The following is an 18,719-nucleotide window of genomic DNA, read 5'->3' on the forward strand; positions in this document are numbered from 1 at the left end:
ATTGCTCGGAGTCGGGAACCAGGCCGGGGGGGGTCCCGCCCGCCAGTTTTAGCAATTTTAACCCCCCGCACGCCTCTGAGCCCGACTCCACGGCTCAATCAAAATCGAGCCCTTGAAGTTAAGGGCAGTTTTAGTAGTGCCCACAAGATTCAGTTCTGGGGCCACTTCTGTTCACTGTGTATATCAATGATTTTGATACAGATCTAGATAAGAGTGATGTCAAAATTTGCAGATGATGCCAAAATAGGAGGTATAGTTAATTCTTTATAGACTGACAGAAGCTGCAAAGGGATAGTGATATGATGGGAGAATGAATTCCATTTACCACTTTTTAGCCCAATGTCAGTGAGTGTTACAAAACAGTAATTATATTCTGAATGGAAGTAGGCTAGATACTGTGGAAGAGCAGAGGGAGTTTGGGGTACAGGTTCATAGGACATTAAAAGCAGCAACTTAGGTTGAAAAGGTTGTCCAAAAAAGCTAATGGAATTCCACATTGTATCATAAGAGGTATAGGGGGAAAAATTCAGTATCGCCCCATTTGGGGCGCAATTATCGGCCGGGCGCAAAGTTTAGCGCCTAGCGCTAATTATCACCTCTGACGGCAAACTTGGCTTTTATCGCCCCTGGAGGTGATTGGAGCGCTAAATCAGACGCTACACACCTCTCTTAAGGCGCTAAGGCCGAGGTGCGAGGCGCTCTCTCAGAGGGCGGGCGCAGCGCAGGTGCTGCCAGTTAGCGATTGAACAAAGACACACTGGCGCCGGTCAGTTATTAAAGGGGAGAGTCGATCTTGCTCTGCAGCCACACCCTGCTCACTGGAGCCTGAATCTCGGCCTGGGCAGACCTGTGGCTAAATCTAGCAGCCAAATACTATGGAGGGGGCCAGGGAGCGAGCACAGCGCTTCTGCGAGCGGGCCTTGGAGGCTCTGGTTGCCGCGGTGGAGCGCAGAAGATCCACTCTGTACCCAGAGAGTGGCAGGAGGCCTTTGCCACACGAGTATAGAAGAGTGTGGAGGGAGGTGGCTCAAAGAGTCACCTCAAGCAGCATGGTGCCTAGGGCCCATCTGCAATGTAGGAAAAAGTTCAACGACCTCACTCGGGTCGTCAGGGTGAGTGCCTTTTTTTCCAAAACCTCTCCGTCCCTCCATCTCAACCTCACTTTATGGGCAGAGGGTCTTAAAAGCCCCAATGCCCAACACTCATCCAACACCTATGGCCCTTTCATTAAACACACATTCCACACTTGGCATACAGTAAGGGCTATTCAACTACGGGAGGCATTTCAGGCAAGACCATGGCTGCATACAGTAAGGGCTATTCAACTATGGGAGGCATTTCAGGCAAGACCATGGCTGTATATTTACTCAGACGCCGTCCTTTTTCTTGCAGGCCAAGCTGTCTCATAATAGGAGACAGCAGCAACAGACCGGTGGAGGGCGGCCTCAGCTGCAACACCTCAGCGATCTTGAGGAGCGCGTCCACAGGATTTTGGCAAGCCGGGTGATTGGTCCCGTCGCCACTGGAGACGCCGACCCCGTTCTGGACAGCAATGGTAAGGTCATCACCTTTTTGTCCTCTCTCCTTCCACTTGTTCCTCACAACACCAGCCTTTGACACTTTCAATCCAAATCACTAAATCGCTGCACTCATGCCTCCCTTGCTGCCACCCTGTTCTCACGCTAAAGCCACTCTTGTACCTCCCTGCTTTCAGATGGTGATTCACCAGCTGAGGAGATGGGCCCTCAAGCTGCCACTGGGAGGGAAGCTGAAGGTGAGGAGGGAGAGGAAGCCGGAGCATCAGCGCCACCCTCTCCTGAGGAAGCCCATGCCCACACTGGGAACACGCCTTCCCTGGAGGGGAGCAGGGGGGGGAAGGGTCTGATGAGGCTGAAGCTCCAGGACCCAGCGGGCTGCAGCAACACGATGGGGGTAGGGAAGCTCGGGGGCCTTCTTCCCGGAGGGAGAGTATGCCAGCGAGTCCCAATGCACTGGACGCAGAGGAGGAGCGGGTCCACGCTGAAATGAACGCCCAGGCGGAGCACAGGCACACTGAGCTCATGGCTGCAGTGGCAAGGGTGCCCGGATCCATTGAATCACTGGCAAGGAGTGTGGAGCACTTCGCTGTAGCACAGGCGGATGCCACGCAAATGTTTAGTGCTGCAATTCAGTCACTGGCTGCCATGACCCCATCTCTGACTGCTCTCATGCAGACTCAGATTGAGGCCACGCGAGCACTGACTGCTGCCATCCTCGCTGGTTCGGACACATTTCCCCGGGGCTCTCACGGCGCCACAGCAGGCCAGCAATCTGTGCTCAAGCAGATTGCTCCGGATGCTGAAGTGCTGCCCCGTGGGAGTGCCAGTGTGTCGATCGAGCATTCCTGCTGCCACCACTGTCACGTCTCCACTGCACTTGCCACCGCCTGTAGGACAGACTGCCGCCGCCCATGCAGAGTTGTTGCAGTCTGCAGCCGGGCCCTCCAGGCCCAGAGCTGGTTGAGGCCGTCCTTCAAGGGCATCTGCAGTCTCAGGTTGTGACAATCAGCAGCCTTCCACCAGCCTTGCTGCAGCCACTGGGGCCCCATTACGGAGGAGCTGCAGGGTGGGAAGGAGGGAATTTCGCAAGGGAAGCAGATCACCCTCGACGAGAAAAAGTAGGTGTGACAAAATGTTGTTCATTGTTTAAACAAAGGTCGAGGTTCGTGGTCAAATTTTTTTAAACTGCTTTGGACATTGTCTCCAGGTTGTGAGAGCCAGTTATGTTAATGACTGGTTTTTTTTTTTGTGTTTCTTTCCATTAGTTTGTCCTGCGGAAATGAGACACACAGGGTTTGTAAAATAAATAAGTTTCTGTATTCAAAATGTACATGTTTGGTCTTTGCAATTATTGTTGCCTTGACCGGCTTAGGGGTTGCGGGATGGTTTCATTCAGGTTGTTTGAATGGCAGAAGCCATTTCCTCAGAAGGGGCCTAGAAGCGACTTGCTATGAGCCTTTGACGGACGGCCCTTCCACTTTGTACATTGTGTGCCTCCCTCCCGCCTTGGTGCTGCTGATGATCATCCTCCTCCTCCTCCTCTGGTGGTGCTCCAATGTCTGGTGGCATTGGCTGTGTCCTGAGGATTGCAAGGTTATGCAGCATGCAGCACACAACAACGAAGTGGGAGACTCGCTCAGGCGAGTACTGAAGGGCTCCTCCAGAATGGTCCAGACAGTGGAACCGTTGCTTGAGTACACCGATTGTGTGCTCAACGATGTTCCTGGTACCTTGATGGCTCTCGTATCGCAGCTCAGCAGGGGTGTTGGGCGTACGGAGCGGTGTCGACAGCCAGGTGCACAGAGGATATCCCTTGTCCCCCAGAAGCCAACCACCTGGGTAATGTGGTGCCTGGAAAAGGTCTGCCACAGAAGTCTGGCGCAGGATGAAGGCATCGTGGCTGCTGCCAGGAAAGTGGGCATTGACAGCGAGTATCAGCTGTCTGTGGTCACAGACCAACTGAACGTTTAAGGAATGGAAGCCCTTTCGGCTGCGGAAATCCTCGGCATTCTCTTGCGGCGCACGCAAAGCCACATGCGTGCAGTTAATGGCGCCCTGCACCATGGGGAAGCCCGCTATCATCGCAAAGCCCATTGCACGTTGTTGCGGCTTGTCCGGGGTCATGGAGAAAGAGATGTACTCTCGTCTCCTTTTAAAGAGGGCATTTGTGACCTGATGGATGCAGCAATGCACCGCGAATGGGGAGATATTGGCGATGTCCCCAGTAGCTGATTGAAATGAGCCGGTGGCATAAAAGTTGAGAGCCACTGTTATCTTCACTGCCACCGACAGGGACGTCCTGCTCCTCAGTTGAGGCTGCAGATCTGGCTGAAGCAGGTGGCAGAGCTCAGTGACCACGTCCTTGCTGAATCGCAGCCTTCGCAAACACTGCTCCTCAGACATATTAATGTAGGAGAACTGTTGGCGAAAAACCCTGGGAGGGTAAGGTCTCCTGTACAGAGGCCTGTTGGCCCTCCTCCATCTGGCCATGATTGCCACTCTCTCTCTGCGTCTCTGTGCCCTCCGAATGTGATGGAGAAGGACGACGTTCACATCCATTGCAGCCCCCATCAAAGTTATGAAGGTCGAAAACCAAAGTACCTGCAAAGTTATGGTCAGAAGCCAAAACTACCTCAGACAGTGTTGACTCAATGCAGAAGTCTCTCTTTCTCTCTTTGTCTCTCTCAAAATCTCTCTCAGAACGAGTGGTACAAAAATAACTACCATACAAAAGCCAGGAAGAGGCCCCCTTTAAATAGCACCCCCCCAGCCCCCCCAGCGACTGGGAAGCGTTCCAGTCTACCTGTCGTTGGTAGCGCCAGGCGGAAAGGAGGGGGGCGCCACTCAATTTCTGTCCCGGGGCGTCAGAAGGGCGTTGCACTCTCGAATTACGTCAAGATCTGCGTGCGCAGGAGTTCGGGGTGGTATTGTTTAGCGCCGCCGCAAAATGTCCGGTCAATTTCGCGAGAGGCGCAGATATCACAGCGCCTGGGCGCTAGTTGCATTGCGCCCCATTAGCACCCTCTTAAGGCACTAACGGGAGGCGCAAACCAGTTGAATTTTTCCCCCATAGAATATAAAAGCCAAGAGGTAACAATGCACCTATATATAACCTTAACAAGAGCTCAGTTATACTTGTGTGTAGTATTAGGCTCCACACTATAGGAAGGATATTAAGGCTTTAGAGGGGGTACAGTACAAATGAACTATTATGGTATGAGAAAATACAGATACAAACAAATCTGCATACGAAGAAATACTTTTAAAAAAAATGGAGGTTTTATCGTTAGAACAACACAGATTATGGGGCAAAATAATAGAAGTGCTTAAAATTTTGACAGGATGAGACAGGGTAGATTGAAGCAGACTATTCCCAGTAGTTGAGGTAGGGTTGCCAACCCTCCAGAGTCAGAAATTGGCGAGGGGGGCTGGGGGAAGAAGAGTCGGAAATCGGGGGGGGGGGGGGGGGGGGGGAAAAGAGAGAGTGGGGAATTAAGGGGGGGGGGGAGAAGAGTCGGAAATTGGGGGGAAAAAGAGCGGGGAATCGGGGGGCTTGGGAGTAGGGAATTGGGGGAAGGGGGCAAGAGAGCAGGACAGGATGGGGATCAGGGGATGGAAGGTTGGTCTTGGGGAGGGGGGTGGAAAAAGAGCGAGACTGGGGAATGAGGTGGGTGTGGAACCAGCGTTTCCTACAGAGCTGGGAGCAGCACCAACAGAAGAGCAGCCAGTAAAGGGACGAGTGAAACCTGGGGCCTTACTTTGGGTAAACAGTGAAAGATTGGTTGCACTGGTGAGCGAATGGGGAACAAGGAAGAACCAAGGGGGAAGGAAGGAGGAAGGTTCTTAAACTGAGGACTATTAGAACATGGAATTCTTCACCACAAGTGACTTTTGAGGTAGAGACTGAAATATAATTTAAAAGGATAAATATTTGAAAAGCAGGATCTGGGGGAATGGAGTTACAGACGAGAGCGCCAGCACCGGCACCGGGGCTCCTGTGCTGTAATCTCTATCATTCCAAGCCCAGGCAGTGGTTCAGAAATGGTGGTGCTGTGCTAAATTTAGGACGAGGTGCCTTGTAAGAAGTGCTCCAAACACAGAGCCTGCAATGTGCAAACTCTCGGTTTTGTTCAGGCTATTTTGACGTGTGAAGTCCATGTACAGATTGGCTCTGATTGAGGTTCCCAGTTCAGCGCTGTCTCCTTCACACAGGACCCGAATCCAAACCAGAGTCCAAGGAGATAAGAAGAGATTGGGCCTATTAAAAGTGGCATCAACTGGGGAACTTGAATACACCTTGTGCAGTGCAGGGGGATTCTGGTTGTAATTTCAGGGTGAATATCAGCAGGTTATAGGATTACTACTAGTTACAGGTAGGCTATCAGGGTGTTATATGAGCTATCAGTGATTTATTGTATTACTGTTCGTTATGAGGGAAATTTGAATGTTGCCAGTTATTATTAGTTATCGGTGCAATTTCAGTAAGTTGCCATTAGATACCGGTGGAATCAAAGTTACTCCAATCTCTGGTTTCCCAACTGCGAATTGTTCCCCCACCTTTAGGTTCCCCTCTTTCCCCACCCTTGGATGGCTTCCTGGTTCTTGGAAATGCTCACAAAGCAGCAGTTGCCTCGAAATCATCAGCAAAGATACTCAACTACAGGGGACCTAACCTTTATAAGATAAATGCAATAACATTTGTAGAAATCACGTGATCAGAATGTCATGTGGTCAAACCTCAGGAATGCCTCCAAATAGAGTTGGCTACTCCAGTTGAGGGGTCTAGGCCATAAATGCAAGATTAAATGTAAGATATTTAGAACAGAAAGAAAAAGAAACTTCTTTAGAGTTATGAGGCAGTGGAATTTCTCCTTCCACTTCACGTCAGCTAGCTCGGGTTCCCAACACTCCCGGAATGACCGGGAGTTTCCTGGAATTGGGGATTCCTCTCCCCATCCCACTCCTTTCCCGAGCGCAGCCTCCATGCAGCCCGGGAGATTCAACGATTTAAATTTACTGCCGCAGTGCGCACCCCACCCCACCCAGTGACATCACCGGCTGCTGTTAAAGAAGCCTCAGGCTCAGCGACGTCACCCGCAGAGAGCTGCGACTGCGTGGAGCACAGATGGCAGGAGAGTCAGGGATTGGGAGGGCTCGGGAATCGTGGGCATCAGCATTCAGGGGGCGCTGTGAGGGGGGGGGGACTCTGAAATGGTGGGGGGGGAGGGTCGTCCATGTGAAATGTGGGGGTTCCTTGGTTTTCCCTCTTCCTTTGCTCACGGGTGGCCTCCTGATTCTTAGAACTTGTCACACAACAGCTGCTGCCATGAAACCATGAGCAAAAACACTCAACTACATGGGATCCAAGGTAAATACAATAACATTTGTAGAAGTCCTGTGATCAAATGTCACATGATCAGGCATCACATGGTCTGTTGTCATGTGGTCAGAATGTCACATGATCAAACCACCAGGAATGCCTCCAACCAAAGTTGGCAATCTTCTAGCTTGCTTCTCCTCTTTCTAAACTCTGCTCTAATTCAGTTCATGCAAAAACTATGGGTCAATTTTAACTGCTCCCGCTGGACTGGAAACGGGCAACAGGGATTTTGTGGCCATTTACACTCCATTTGATTTTCCTTTCCAATGAAACCTCCATTTAAGTTTCTATTTGAAGGCCTCAGCCTCTACCATAAGCCTGAATTGGATTTGATATTTTTGCCCAGAATTGTGATTTTGTGAGCGGAATAGAGATTGTTTTACTGGCATCCATGGGGCACAGGACGTTGGTCCTCGAAATTGGGCCTCCTTGTGCCCGTTTTACATCCATAAAATTTCTACCCGTGTGTTTACGAGTATGACAGTGTATGGGTGCGTGAATGAGAGAGAAAAAAAAGAGGTCTGTCCTCGTAGTTTTTTCTTTGCATTCTATCATCATATATTAAAGATGATGGGTGACCTCAACAGTGTAATGGTGTTGCACCTGTAGGTGGCGCTGTTAGCGCAATGTTATCCCATCTAATGTTACGTGACCGTCAGTCAACTGAACTCGAGAGCTTTGACAATTCTAACCATAGTGTTTAACAGTCACCACAGGGTGGCACTGTGCCAGTGCATTTCCCAGAGAACAGCTTTCATCTTGCTAAAGATAAATAAAGGCAAATTCCATTGTGCTCACTTCAGACCAATGTTTCCAGTAAGCTGCGCGGCTGCGAAGCGCTCCAAGGAACCCACGCAGCCAGCTTTTCAATGTAAAAACCATGCATGTGCGGTATTTTCAATGGCCCGTGCTGCCCCTTAAAGGGGCTGCGTAGGGGCCAAAAAAAATAACAGGGAACATTGCTTCAAACCCACAAAATTTGTGTTTTTGTGTTTCCCTCCACTGCTGTTTTTCCACTCCTGGGATCCTCTCCACTTGTTGGCCCCTTCTGTTTAGCAGCAGTATTGCCACTGCAGCTGTGTCTCTTTTGTTAAATGCTGCTGCGGACACTGGGCCACTCAGCCTGCTGCTGCTGGCTCAAAAGCTCATCCATCCACCTGCTTTGCTTCCCCCCCCCCCACTCCCATCTCGCTGGTTTTCTAATATTGTGGCTCTGTTGCTTATTGCCGTTGCCCCCTCTCCAATAATCCTGTGGTAACCAGAAATAAAAGCTGGTTGTTCTGTGCTCCATGTTCCCCTCCCAGCCCATCAGCCCGTCAATGGCCCCAATCTTCAATTAATTTCCCCCAGAACCATATGGTTACTAAAACATAAGGGAAACATTCAGGCCATTGAGGTAGTGCATCATAGGATTGGGTTTTGAGGAAAGACTGGTGAAAATTAGGGTCTTTGGGGGAAAAATTCAGTTGGTTGCGCCTCCCGTTAGCGCCTTAAGCGGGCGCTAACAGGACGCAAAGCAACTAGCGCCCGGGCGCGGCACTGGCCACGCCTCCCGCAAAATTCAGCAAGAGGTTAGTGGTGGCACTAACAGTAGTGCCCTGCGGCGCTGATGTCATTGGCGTGCGCAGCACCCTGCTCATGCCCCGGTCACGATCTTCGGGAGCGCCCCCTGACTTACCGCCGGACGCTATGTCCGACAGGGTCAGGGGGGGCGTACCTGCGGCCAGGGAGGCGCAATTTAAAGGTGAGGTGCGGGGCGGCCATTTTTGTTGCTGGCCGCCTGCCAGCGCTCCCGTCCCAGACCTCCTGAAACGCCCCCCCCGCGAAGTGCTGGCTGCGTTCCAAGAGCCCGGCACTTCTCTTGAGTGCCGGGCTCTTTTGCCTGCACTCCCGATCCCCGGGGGCCCAGCTGGGCCCCAGGTCGCACTGCACAAGGCCCCTCCCCTTTAAGAAGGGGAGGAAGGCCTGCAATACCGCAGCGCGACGTGCCGCAGCGTGTGGCACTGTGGCACATAACACCGCAAGATTGACTCACAGCGCCCCAAGAGGGATGCGGGGCGCTTCCAGTAGCGCCCCGCTTCCCTCTTGGGGCGCAACCACTCAATTTCCGGCGCGGGGATGTTAATTTTTCCGGGGCACTACTTTTAGCACCCCTATTGGAGCGCTACTCAATTTTTAGCCCTTTTAGGTTTAAAGGGAAACGATTACGACAGGACCTTATAAAAGTTATAGATTCAATTGCATGAATAAAGTAACCCAAAGCTCTACTACAACAAGTAGAACAAGGGAGAATAGACCAAAACTGGTAAAGTCAATTTGGGGCAGTTGTCACAAAGAAGCAGCAATCAACATTTGGAATTGTACTCCAGGTAGGATAATTCAGGATCCAGTTCGATGTTGTGATAGGATGAGCTGCAAGCTTATTTCCACTGGATGGGTGAATTAAACAAGGCCAAATGGCCTCCCTTGTCTGCATTAATCTTGTGATATTTAACAGGCAAAATGGTTGTCAGATTCTCACACTACCTATTAAAATACTCAGCTGCACAGTTATGCACAGATGGGAAGCTATGTTAAACACTGCCTGTCACTTGTGTAAGGACCAGCTGTGGGTTAGCACCTCTCCCCTAGCAAACTATTCATTATCACATAAACTCTATGCCCGTACAAATTAAATATGTAAAATACTTGACAAGGAAGTGTTTGAACAAAGCTAAAGTACATAATGCTGTTATGTGAACATCTCAATGTAATTACTAGCTTGTAATGAACTTCCAAGTTTTGCCATTCTATGTAATTAACTTAAAATCTGTAGGCTTGCTGTACTACAGCATCAAGTTAAATTCAATCCCTTTTGCTTTCTATTAATTTTATTCCATGTGCAATCTGTCAGAAATTTTGAATAAACGGAGTTTTAGCAATCCAATCCTGTACGATTAGGATTATGTTGGGCTCTACCAATCTTTACAATTAAAAGTTAATGTATCCACATTTAATGTAAAAACTACTTACCATCTCGTTCACGCTCACTCTCTGGTCTAGCCCTTGGACCAGTATCAGACCAATCCCCTCGAAGCCTCAGACGTTTAACTGGTGGCTGTCGGATCTAGAAATAAATATCATGAATCTGAGTGAAAAGGAAGCATTATTCAAGTTTCTTTTTTATTATATAAACAATGGACCTGGAACATATTCCTAATATTAATAGTGTAGAATGACCATTAAGCTACTCTGACATTCAAGAATGTGCAAGTAGTTCATTCAAAACATTTTAAATGTTGGAAGTGAAATCTTGTGCACTTATTTTGGTATGTTCTGGAATTCATTATACCTTTCTGTTATGTGTAGAAGTAACTTAACTTTGATAAATGACTGAAATAAAAAGCAGTTTGTTTAGGTTTGTTTTCCCCTCCTCATAAGATTGAAATCTAACTTAATCATTAATAAAAGCTATTCCAGACCTCACCTTACATATAAATGTACAAGATTTTTAACTTATATTCAAAGCAACGAAATATTAAATTATACCAGTTAGTTGGCATTGCATGTGGAAAGTAAAGACTAAGGGAGGGAAGAGCGAATGGGGGAAGGAAGGAAGGGGAAGAGAGGGAGGAAGGGAAAGAAATGGTGATTATTAGTATTTAGATATCTTCGTGTTAAGTGTAAATAACGCTTTTTATGGAATTCTTGGTGTGCAGTGTTTATTGACCAGGCAATGTGATTTGACAGAAATACTTATGTTGGCGCTTGGGTTGAGTGCAGTACTAAAATGTGTAGAAGGACTGGGACTGATTTGGGAAGGATTGCTGGTGTAGGGGAGTACGAATAACTTAGCCAAAACAATCCTTGATGACTTGCTGTCGATGGGCTCTTGCAGTTGGCAGGATTGGGGGGCCTTGCTCTTCCTGGTCTCTGTGTCTTTGGGTTTTTCATGCTGTTCTACTTCCACATCTTCCTCCAAAGCTGGCTTGATGGGTTGGCCGGTTTGCAGGGCAAAGTTGTGTAGCATGTAGCACACAGTATTGATTCTGGAGACTCGATGAATGCCATACTGTAGGGCGAGAGAATGAGTGTGTATGCACATGTGTGAGTGACAGACAATGGCCACGATATTAACTTGGAGGCTGGGAGGGAGCAGGGGGTACCGTTTTGCGGTTGGGAACCCGGAAGAACTGCTTTCCTTCAGGCCCTGCCAAATTTAACGGCAGGACCTGATTATCATTTTTTGTCTCCGTTTCCCAGCCGCAGCCAACCAGATTGAGAGGGTGACTGGCTGTCAGGCGGGGAGGCCTGCGGCACCAGGCCGCAGCCAGAGAGCGGAGGGGAGGGAGAAAGGTATCGTGGGTCGGGGGCTGCGGATCAGAGTGGCGGAAGCATCGGGGGCCCGGAGACACATTGAGGATGGGGGGGAACACCATCTGGATACACATTGGGGGGGCGGGGGGGGGTAAATCGACCGGACACACATCGGGGTGGGGGACGACCGACTGGAGATACATCGGGGTGGGGGGGACAGGAGGGGCGATCGGAGACTTGAAGTGGGGGGGGGGGGGGGCAGGTCGGAAGGGGCAGATCGGCGGGTGATTGTGGCTCGTAGGGGTGTACGATCATGAGGGGGGGGGGCGGGAAGCACGTATCTGGATCCAGCAGGTAAGTGGAATGGCACTTACACCCGATGTATCCAGCAGGCCTTTTGTCCCTTTAGTTGCTGGGTTTCCAGAGGCCCGGGTAACCCGGCCAGTCAGGGAGAAATTTAAAATGGAGATTAAATCTGAGGCACGAGCCTCATTATAATATTGAAATGATCAACCCGCCTTTTGAGAGTGGATCAGTCGCCAGCCCCCGCCCCCCACCCCGGTTAAAGCAGGAAGTGGGCAGGTTGGAGGCGGTTTTGAGATTAACATTTTTACATCCATGCCGACACAAACCCACCCATTTGTGAGAGTTAAAATTCCCAATATGTGTGTGCATAAGTGAGCACGAGAGAGAGAATGTGTGCATGCTCAACTCATGACAGAGAACGAGTATGAGAGACACAAAATTTGTGTGCAAGACTAGAAAATCTGTGTGTCGCACAGCATAATGAAAAAATGTAGTATAAAATTGGGAAATGAAAAAGAACTTAGATTTAGGTGTTTATGCCCAGTTATACTACACCAACTTATGCAATATAGACCATTTTTTTAAGTATTGAGATTGACTTGTGATCATTAACAGGTGTGAGAATTTCACTTATATTGCCTATTTACATCTCTATTAATTGGAAGGCAGAGTTCCATTCATGCATACAAATTCACACATGAAGCTTTAATTACTCGCTTCCAACTGTCAGTGAATGTTCTAATGATTGATGAGAGTTTATGGGATAGTCAGCTCTTTTTAATTCGGAATGGAGTAGTGGCACAGCGGGCTGTCAGCTTTATAAAAATGGAGCTAAATGTTTAAAATGTATACAGAAAACAGACTGCTGTAAATGTGCACGCACTGGTGGCGTGAGACTGCCCATTTCTTAATACCATCTGTCAATTTCTACAAAACAAGCAATATTATGGTTCAAAAGATCACACAAAATATGCACTACAACAGAAACACAAGAGTTGTTATAAAAACAGTGTATTTGTGTAGGGCTTTTAAGAGATGCATTTGTTCTAATACTTCCAATAGCTGTTCTATAAACAGAGTCTGAACCAATAATCACATGCTGTTGGCGTTGTTCTTGGAAATGAATTCACCTTGGTAAACATACACTAGACATTTTGCAAGCACAGCTGACTAAGTTAGTGCATGACCTTGCAAAAACTATCATGAGAATTCCATTAGAGGGCTGTAGTGTAACCAGTTTTAGTCTGTTGAGGAGTACCGATCCAACACGGCCACTATATAACATTTTAAGAACAACACCATTCTGTCAAAAGTACCACACTGTGTGACAAATGGTCGATGGTGCAGATATGTAAGCAAATGTCAGCAGAAACAAATAATATTCTGTAGAGCTGAATGCAAAATTGAGTCACCAGCTCTGAAGCCTGGTTTATAGCCTGATCCAATAAATAGCTAAGTTTGGGGGTGGATTTGGGTTGAGTTCAGATACTTGTAAATAAACAGATATGCATATTCTTTAAAACCTCCAGAACTGCAATGGGAAGGAAACCCAAAGCTCAGCTTCAATTGTATGGTTGACTAATTCAGCAATGACAGTGGACCAGATTTTGGCTTTGGCCTATATCAGCTATGTTCAAATACAGCTAGTTTCAGATTTCACTTTTCTTATTCTAAAAATCCTGCTGGTGCACAGAAGATTGAGTTAAATTAAACAGCTTCCACGAGGGAAGCTCTTTTTATCCTGCTAAAACATGCTGGGTAGAGTTTTCGCTTAGGGCACAATCGGTGAAATGGCTGCAAATTGCACCAAAAATTGCACCCATTTTGAGAAGTGTTTTTTTTCCTCGCGTTTCTGCTCAAACTCATTTGCATATCACCAAATGCAAAATCTGCCATAAACCAGTGTTTTAAAATGTAATTAAAAAAAAAAAAAAATTTGCTTTCAAATATTCCTTGATATATTTAAGTGTAGTAATTAGGTGCAGTTTAATTAATACAGCAGAAAATGGGTTTATCACAAAAAAAATAAGCATTTTTAATCCCAGTGTCAATCCACCACTTGTGAGCAATCCAATTTTAAATTACTGAAAATTACTTTTAACAAATATATAAAACCATTTCCTAGTTATATTGGGGTACAGTAGTCAGTTTCTTAGTAAATTAATAAAAACTACATTTAAAAGCTTTCAAACATTCCTATTAGTGTCCTTGCGTCCAAAAGAACCAGTTTAACTTTGAGTCTCCTCAAAGGCCCACAAATGAGCGTAAATGTGCTAAGCAGTCATCATCTTGGTTCCACAGGTAAGTATTAACATTGCTATATATTGATCAATACAGTCTCTTCTCCTTCCTCCGACCATACTCTATCGCGCCTTAAACTGATAAAACTGAATGAAAGCTATATCTCATTATTACACATTCAGATACAAATCAAATTTTTAACAAATATTGCTTCAATTATAAGCTGGTTATAGTATTTAATTAAACTGTTACGGGTATAGTTTGTGAGATGACTAGAGTAGAGATCAGGAGCAAAAGTATGTGTAGCAATTTTCTTTTCATCCAGAATACTTAATTTACATTCCAAGGAAAATGTGAATTTTACATCAAACATTGCAACATCAAACACAATCTTAGTAAACTTCATAGAACTCATTGATACTACTGTTTCTACCATATTCTATCATGTCACTGTCTTCTTCACATATTCTTAACATCTCAGATCCTAGTTAAAATGTTGGCTGAAAAATGCAACAAACTGCACTTGGAATCAACTTTTAGTTAATGGATAGGCATACCAACTTTTATGGTGCAGCATTAGTCCCTTTGTCCCAAATACTAGGAAATCACCTACCTCTGGTTCTCGTCTCTCATCTGTTGAAGGGAGTTTAAGTTCACGACCCTGATCATCATTGGGGTCAAAAAGATAAATGTAATCTGAGGAATAACTAACAAGAATTTCCTGCCCATCATTACTGTAACAGAGAGATGTAACTCGACAAGATTTATTGGTAAGATGTGGTGGTACAAATCTTGCATACATTCCAGTAGTTGCTCGAGCATTGTAACTACCTGCAAAGAAATAAAGATAAACATAGAATAGAATTTTACAGCACAGAAGGCAGCCATTTGGTTCATCATACCTTTTCCAGTTCACTAAAAGAGCTGTCCACTTTGTCCTATTTCTTTTCTCTATACTCTTATATTTTTTTGTTTTCAAATAGTTATCCACTTCCGTTAGAAGCTGTTATGGTTTCTACTTCACCCACTATTCCTGGTACAGCATTCCCTGTCCTAACAACTTTCACTTGCTTCTACTCTTACCTATCCAATCATAGTCAAAGTATCTCCAGCAATAGTTTCTTTTCCTGCCCCTGCACGGTTACCTGCAGTGTTCCCCCAGGGATCTATCCTTGGCCCCTCCTTTTCCTCATCTACATTCTGCCCCTTGAGCAACATCATCCGCAGACATGGAGTCAGATTCTACGTGTACAATGATGTCGCCCAGCTCTAATTTTTCACCACCTCTCTCAACTCCTCCACTTCCTCTGTACTATTTGACTGCTTGTCAGACATCCAGTCTTGGCTGAGCCAGAATTTCCGCCAGTTAAACATTGGTAGGACCGAAGGCAAAGTCTTTGGCCCCCTGGCACAAACTCCGCACCCTTGCTACCGATTCCATCCCCCTCCCTGCCCACTGTCTCAGATTGAACCAGACTGTTTGTTCTATTCGACCCCGAGCTGAGTTTCCGACCATATATCCTTTCCACATCCTATTGCCACCTCAGTAACATCGCATGTCTCCATCCCTGCCTCAACCCATCTGCTGCTAAAATCCTGATCCGTGCCTTGGTCGCCTTCAGACTCGACTATTTCAACACTCTCCTGGCTGGCCTTACACCCTCCACAAACTTCAGCTCATCCAAAACTCTGCTGCCTGTATCCTATCCCATACCAAGTCTTGCTACCTATCACCCTTGCCTTTATTGACCTACATTGGCTCCCAAAACTTAAATTTAAAATTCTCACCCTTGCGTTTAAATTCCTTCATGTCCTCACCCCACCTGTCTCTGTAACCTCCTCCAGCCCTACAACTACCCTGCACTCTCTGTTCTTCTAACTCTGGCCTCTTGAGAATCCCCTCCTCGTCCCACTATTGACAGCTGTACCTTCAGCCACACTTAGGCCCCACACTCTGGAATTCCCTCCCTATGCCTCCCACATCACTCTCCTCTTTTACAGTCCTCTTTAAAACCCACTTCTGACCAAGCTTTTGGTCAACCCTCCCAATATCTCCCTCTTTGACACGGCATTCATTTTTTTCTTTGTACTTCTGTGAAGTACCTCGAGACATTTTTTCTATATTAATGCTGCTATACTTATAGGTTTAGCTTTGCTTTTGTACTCTATGCCACTATTTATACAACCTAGGATCTCGTATCCTTTTAAAAAAAAACTTATGAACCTGTTCTCAATTTTAAAGATTTGTACAGTACTTCTAAACCAGAGTTCTTCTGTTCCTCTACTCTTTTAAAGTTTTGTCTTTTACTGTATATCTTCTCTCCTAATTCTTCCTTCCAAAATGCATCACCTCACATTTCTCTACATTGAGTTTTATTTAATGACATCTATCTAATTTGTCAAATATGAAACAAAGAATACTGCAGGAGGCTCTACGGTACAACATGTTAATGTGCTGTATATGAGAGTGATATCTACCATCATATTCCACATTCAGCTACTAATGACATTCTACCTAACATTTTGCCATCTGGGTCATCAGAAAACTTTTTACACCCCCATCAGAGTCTACATATTTTAAACAAAAGCAGATCTTTACAAAATGTTAAATACTCAAGAGTAGAATCAAACTGCAATGTTGAACTTCTACAGTAGTGGTAATTAAGGCTTCCAGATTCCAGACCTGTATTCTTGTCCTTTAACAAGCTATCTGCCCTCAGTTAAAACGCACTTTACTTTCAAATCTCCTTCATTTATTAAAATTTACATTATGGATCTGCTGCATATGCATGTTCCCTGCTGAAAATCATCCAAAAGGGTTATATGGATTTAAATCATATCAATTTGTAATTGAAACTAAACTTATAATTACATTTCAGTTTGTTTGTAATGTTAAATAGGCTTGCTCTTATTTTGGATGACAAGTTAAAATATGAAATACCTGTAGCTCTTGTGCCAAGCATCCTTCGATCGTATATTCTCACAGAGCTATCTGAGCAGCCAACAGACAAGTAGTATGGCATCAAGGGGCAGATAGCGATTGAAGTAGCAGCACGACGACAGTTTATTAAAATGTCCTGTTTAAAAAGAGAGTTTGAAATCTTAAAGAAAATTATCTTTAGTTTTAAGATATAAATTTCTAATTAGGAAATTGCTAATTCAAAAATTTAAGTCAATTCATTAATGTTGTTATACAAAATGTCCACATTTGAAAGTGAGAAACTTGACTTTACAGTGGGCATTTGGCAGTAAAATACTCATATCAAACCTCTGATACAAAAAACAGACCGACAGTGAACACATGCAGAACTTATCATGCAACTTACCAAGCTTTGTAAATCAGTCCAGTATAGAGACTCCCTTCCCTCCCCCCCAAGGCAAACAGATGTAGACACAAAACAGGTTTGCTTTACTCATTGACTTAGTTACAAGTCCTTGTTATTTACTGGAGCCTAAATATGGTTGCTATATCTGTAATAGCATTTCAGATATCTTGCTGTCAGCTTTGCAGTGACACCATCTTTATCTCTCAATTTACCACAAAAAAGTATTTCCAGGTTAGAATTATCACATTGCCCAATTGTGTTATGCTCTAACACACTGGAAGCTATATTTTGAGATGATTAGACTACATCTTTCAAGCAAACATGGCTTATTTGAAGATAAATCCAATTAATAACCTTTCAACAATACCTTGAACCAGTCTGCCAGAACAGTGGACTGACCCTTTTCCAATTTTGTTTTAAAGTATACATTTATAAAAGGATCTTGAGACCTAGTGGTAACACCTGTTAGGAGTTCTGTTACCATAGGATGATGTATTTGGACAGTGCCGACATGAGCTCCCACAATTTTGTTGGGAGCAAAATCCTGAAGCTCTGGAGCAGTGATTTTATATTTTTGATGCCCATGTTTGCTCATGGCTGCTTCACACGATGTCAACCACAACAGTAAATCTAAAATAATCTGTAGTTACCAAAATATATTTTAAAAAATCTAAGCAGCTCAATGAAAAGCGAGGGGAAGGCGTGCCATGACTGACTCAAACTGCAGCCGACTGGAAAGAAAAGAACCCACCCCCCCACGTGCCAGTATAACTCCATTTCAGTTTGGCTACTTTTAAATTGTTGCAAATTCACAGTTAAATGTTACAAACTTGCAAAGAAAAAATTTAAATTTGCAACAGGAAACCCATCAGAGTATGCCGTTAACTAAATTCTCAGAAACACCTGAGCATATATATTAGTAGCATCTTTACATCGGGCTCGCTAAAAATGTATATTTATGTCTATGAAATGTGTATGTCTAAACTCACATCTTTGCAATCTTCTTTTGTACAGTTCGTCTTCACTCTCACATCAAACCACCTTACTGTACCATCTTCACCACATGAGAGAAAGGTGTAAGGATCATTTGGTACAGTCATGATCTGGAAAAAAAACAGCATGTAGGATTGCAAGTGGTTGCTCTTCATATGTGAGCCATGACAGGGAGGGTTAGATTTTGTTGCTCAGGCATAAAACTGGCATCGCGGATTGGCTGCCCGTTATAGAAACCACCCAATTTTCATTTCCATTGAAATCAATTAGCTCAAATTCCACCATGGCAAGCTGTGAAATTGAATTCAATAAATCTGGTAATTTGTGGAATCGCACCAGCAAAAGTGACCATGAAAGCTGCTGGATTGTTGTAAAAACCCAACTGGTTCATTAATGTCCTTCAAGGAAGGGAACTTACCACTGCTACCTGGTCTGGTCTACAAGTGACTCCAGTCCCACTGTATGGAGATCAATCTTAATGCTCTGAAGGCAAAAATGTCACCCACATTCCAAGAAAATTTTTTTTTTTTTTAAATGTTCCACGCAAAGTATTGCAGCTACCGACTGAGCCATCAGACACCCAAGATTTTCAGTTTAGATGGCTTTGTTTAACGCTAGCAGAAAAGGACAGGTCCTTAA

The 18,719-nt window shown here is 45.5% G+C and overlaps 1 protein-coding gene across 9 annotated transcripts in view; it reads right to left on the reverse strand.

Annotated features, from left to right (window-relative positions):
- Positions 1 to 18,719, reverse strand: part of dcaf6 (ddb1 and cul4 associated factor 6) — a 176,055-nt gene that overhangs the window by 109,635 nt on the left and 47,701 nt on the right. For all 9 annotated transcript variants that reach the window (XM_086006714.1, XM_086006716.1, XM_086006719.1 and 6 more), the window contains exons 5-8: positions 18,077 to 18,190; positions 16,703 to 16,838; positions 14,375 to 14,592; positions 9,931 to 10,024 (exon numbers count right to left, since the gene is read on the reverse strand). In XM_086006714.1, the coding sequence (XP_085862840.1) occupies positions 9,931 to 10,024; positions 14,375 to 14,592; positions 16,703 to 16,838; positions 18,077 to 18,190 (562 nt within the window). The remainder of the gene's footprint in view (positions 1 to 9,930; positions 10,025 to 14,374; positions 14,593 to 16,702; positions 16,839 to 18,076; positions 18,191 to 18,719) is intronic.

Source organism: Somniosus microcephalus, chromosome 14 (genome assembly GCF_052327205.1).
Source record: "Somniosus microcephalus isolate GS21.2 chromosome 14, FLI_Smic_1.0, whole genome shotgun sequence".
Taxonomy (NCBI): domain Eukaryota; kingdom Metazoa; phylum Chordata; class Chondrichthyes; order Squaliformes; family Somniosidae; genus Somniosus; species Somniosus microcephalus.